The sequence below is a fragment of the Agrilus planipennis genome, unplaced genomic scaffold, assembly GCF_000699045.2.
Source record: "Agrilus planipennis isolate EAB-ADULT unplaced genomic scaffold, Apla_2.0 scaffold454, whole genome shotgun sequence".
Lineage (NCBI taxonomy): Eukaryota > Metazoa > Arthropoda > Insecta > Coleoptera > Buprestidae > Agrilus > Agrilus planipennis.
Window position 1 is genome coordinate 17,034 of NW_020439107.1, and position 3,501 is coordinate 20,534.

Sequence of the window (3,501 nt, forward strand, 5' to 3'; positions counted from 1 at the left end):
TTAAAATATACCGACTTTGTAACTATACTAAATTTATTATATTTTATCAGACTTTTGGAAAATACATACCTTTATCACAATATATTTTAGTTTTTGTATCATTTTTTTCTTTGACTTAGATGCGTGTCTGAGAAAGTGATGGTGAATCTACGTCTTACACTTAAACATCTATATAAATACCCGTTCGCTTAATGTGAAACTCTAAAATCGATTTCAGTTTCGGATTTTGATTGATGTGCTTTTAATCAATTCTAGGAGTGAGTAAGCGACAAAAATAAATGTTCATCGAAATTTTGTGAATTTATGAATGGACATAATCATATTTTCATAATAAAATAGCGAACTTACTTGGGAAGTCGTTAATAAGGGTAGATAGTGACAGATTTATGAATTTGGACCTGAGGCGGTAAAAATTTAGGAACGTGAAATATTTCATCACCTACACTTCTTATTTTCTCCTTTAAAACACCTATCTTTTTTCGATTATCTTCTTTAATTTACTTTATTCATTTCTGGCTAACAAATTTTGACAATTAAGGGACAAATAACCCTATTGAATGAAATTCTCCTACCTGATAAGTTATTATTGTTCCCATTTACTTTAAATATTGTAAGAGTTTAACAAACCGTCAAACTGAGCATGGAAATATGACATAAAATCTCAAAAAATAATGGTTTTCTTTTTTAAAATAAAATTTCCCATCCCTTGTTATCAGAATAATATTAATTGTTCACTGCTGTGGGGTTAATTGGTTGATTGTCGCGCCTGTAGCCATTAATACGATAATTTTAAGGATAGATCATGGAACAGGGCAAAGAACTGACATTACGAAACTAATGCTGTTCTGAAGTACGCTACCTAAAATGTTTGATACTTTACTTGAGCTCGTTGTCGATTTCATGCAATAATTCAAAATTTTACTAGTAGAAATCATATTGCTTTACACCTTTCTCAGTTAAAATATTTTCGGCAGCAGTTTTATTTGTATTTCTAATCAAATCCTTACTATCAGGAGTGTCTTAGAAGTGACCTTCTGCTTTATTTATGTGAGATTCACATTTGTGTTCCACCATCTACGAAAGGTTCCTGGTTAATAAATATCTCGGGGTTCTAAAAGTAATTCTGCGTTCTATTTTCTGATGGATTACTATTTAGTTACTTAATGAGCAACACTAAAGGGTAGATAAATAATCAATTAAAAAATGAATTCACTTATTATCTCCAATAAGTAAAACTACTTATCGAAGTAATTAAAATTTTCATCAACCCAAAATGATAAATTAAAACAATAACAAAAAAACTTTTTCATAAAACTTTCCATAACGTTTTATCTCCCACGAGCACAATTGTGTATTAAACTGAAGTCTTAATCAGTGGAAACCTAGAAACCAAATTAAATAAACTGACTAACCTGCTCGTTTTGCTTTCATTATTAACTATTATCTCCAATGAATACGGCTGTCCATAAAAATAAGTAAGACTTCAAATGATAATGATAACTGAAAAATATTGCAGAATATTTGAAGCTTACGGTTACTTCTTGTTAGAATAAATATGTAATTGAAAACTCCCTTTCCATAGGGTGCTCATGACCGAAGCATATTCAAATATAAGCGTCGATATGCTACATTATGGCAATGGAACAGTTGAAGGAGCTCATTTTCCTTTCAATTTCTTTATCATAACCGATACCGAATACAACAGTACTGCAAATGAGATTATTTCGGTAATAAAGAAATGGTTTCAACACATGCCAAGCGGACATGTATCTAATTGGGTGGTAAGAAGATATCTATAAACATGGTAGTTTGTTTTTTGCACGTCAATCGATTAGTCTATAGCTTCAAAGAATTCACAAGCGACACGTGACTCAGTATAAAAAAGACAGTTACTTAATTGCTTCTTCTTCTACTTCTTCTATCACATATCGTATTAGGTGAATATTGTTTCCTTATTGGGTTTTAGTTAGGAAACCACGATAGAGATAGAGTAGCGACCCGTCTTGGAGTTGAGAATGTAGACGGATACAATATGATGGTAGCCTTTCTACCAGGTATAGCGGTCACTTATAACGGAGAAGAAATTGGAATGGAAAATGGAGAAGTAACATGGGAAGAAGGACAAGATCCGGGCGCTTGCAATGGACTCGAATCAGATTTCAAGACTGTAAGCAGAGATTTTGAGAGGACTCCGTTCCATTGGGATTCGAGTGTTAACGCAGGATTTAGCACGGGAAATAAAACTTGGTTGCCCGTCAGTTCAAAATATAAAACCAACAATCTTGAACTGCAAAGTAAAGATGGTGTAAAAAGTCACTTTCATGTCTACCAAGATTTAATGAAGTTAAGAAAAGAAGATACATTAATTTATGGAAATTTGAACGTAGAGGTTTTAGCCACTTACGTTTTGGCATTTACGAGGGAGTTGGATGGGAACGACACCTACGTTTTTATATTTAATAAGGGAAATTATTCTACTTCAGTGTCACTTTCTTCGTTTAAGTCTCTCAGTGGAAACGTAACAGTAGTTCTATCCAGTACCAACTCATCGAGAAACAAAGGGTAAGATATGCAAAATTGAATACCTTATTTAATTCATTAGGTATTATTTATAACGTTTCAACCAGTAACGCCTTCAGGATTAATCATTCATATGTAAATAGTCAAAAAGTCACTAAACTAGATTTGTTATGGTTTTCAGGGATACTCTGTCAACAGCAAGCATAATTATGGATGCACACGAAGCAATAATTGCAAAATCACGATCAAATGTGTCAGTATGTTGGAACATCTATACTATTCTGTTAATAATGGTATTACTATTTCGAATTTCCTAACAGGACATTAATGAACTTTTTATCTGTTATCTTAAAATATACCGACTTTGTAACTATACTAAATTTATTATATTTTATCAGACTTTTGGAAAATACATACCTTTATCACAATATATTTTAGTTTTTGTATCATTTTTTTCTTTGACTTAGATGCGTGTCTGAGAAAGTGATGGTGAATCTACGTCTTACACTTAAACATCTATATAAATACCTGTTCGTTTAATGCGAAACTCTAAAATCGATTTGTTTCGGATTTTGATTGATGTGCTTTTAATCAATCCTAGGAGTGAGTAAGCGACAAAAATAAATGTTCATCGAAATTTTGTGAATTTATAAATGGATATAATCATATTTTCATAATAAAATAGCGAAATTGCTTGGGAAATGGTTAATAAGGGTAGATAGTGACAGATTTATGAATTTGGACCTGAGGCGGTAAAAATTTAGGAACGTGAAATATTTCATCACCTACACTTCTTATTTTCTCCTTTAAAACACCTATCTTTTTTCGATTATCTTCTTTAATTTACTTTATTCATTTCTGGCTAACAAATTTTGACAATTAAGGGACAAATAACCCTATTGAATGAAATTCTCCTACCTGATAAGTTATTATTGTTCCCATTTACTTTAAATATTGTAAGAGTTTAACAAACCGTCGAAC

General features: G+C 31.6%; 1 protein-coding gene across 1 annotated transcript in view; it reads left to right on the plus strand.

Moving 5' to 3' along the window:
- The window catches only part of LOC108733286 (maltase 2-like), a 7,296-nt gene extending 4,346 nt beyond the window's left edge, over positions 1–2,950 (plus strand). Inside the window, exons 4-6 of the mRNA XM_025977521.1 lie at positions 1,566–1,781; positions 1,967–2,562; positions 2,702–2,950. Coding sequence (XP_025833306.1) covers positions 1,566–1,781; positions 1,967–2,562; positions 2,702–2,837 — 948 coding nt within the window. The 3' untranslated portion in view covers positions 2,838–2,950. The remainder of the gene's footprint in view (positions 1–1,565; positions 1,782–1,966; positions 2,563–2,701) is intronic.
- Positions 2,951–3,501: the final 551 nt, after the last annotated feature.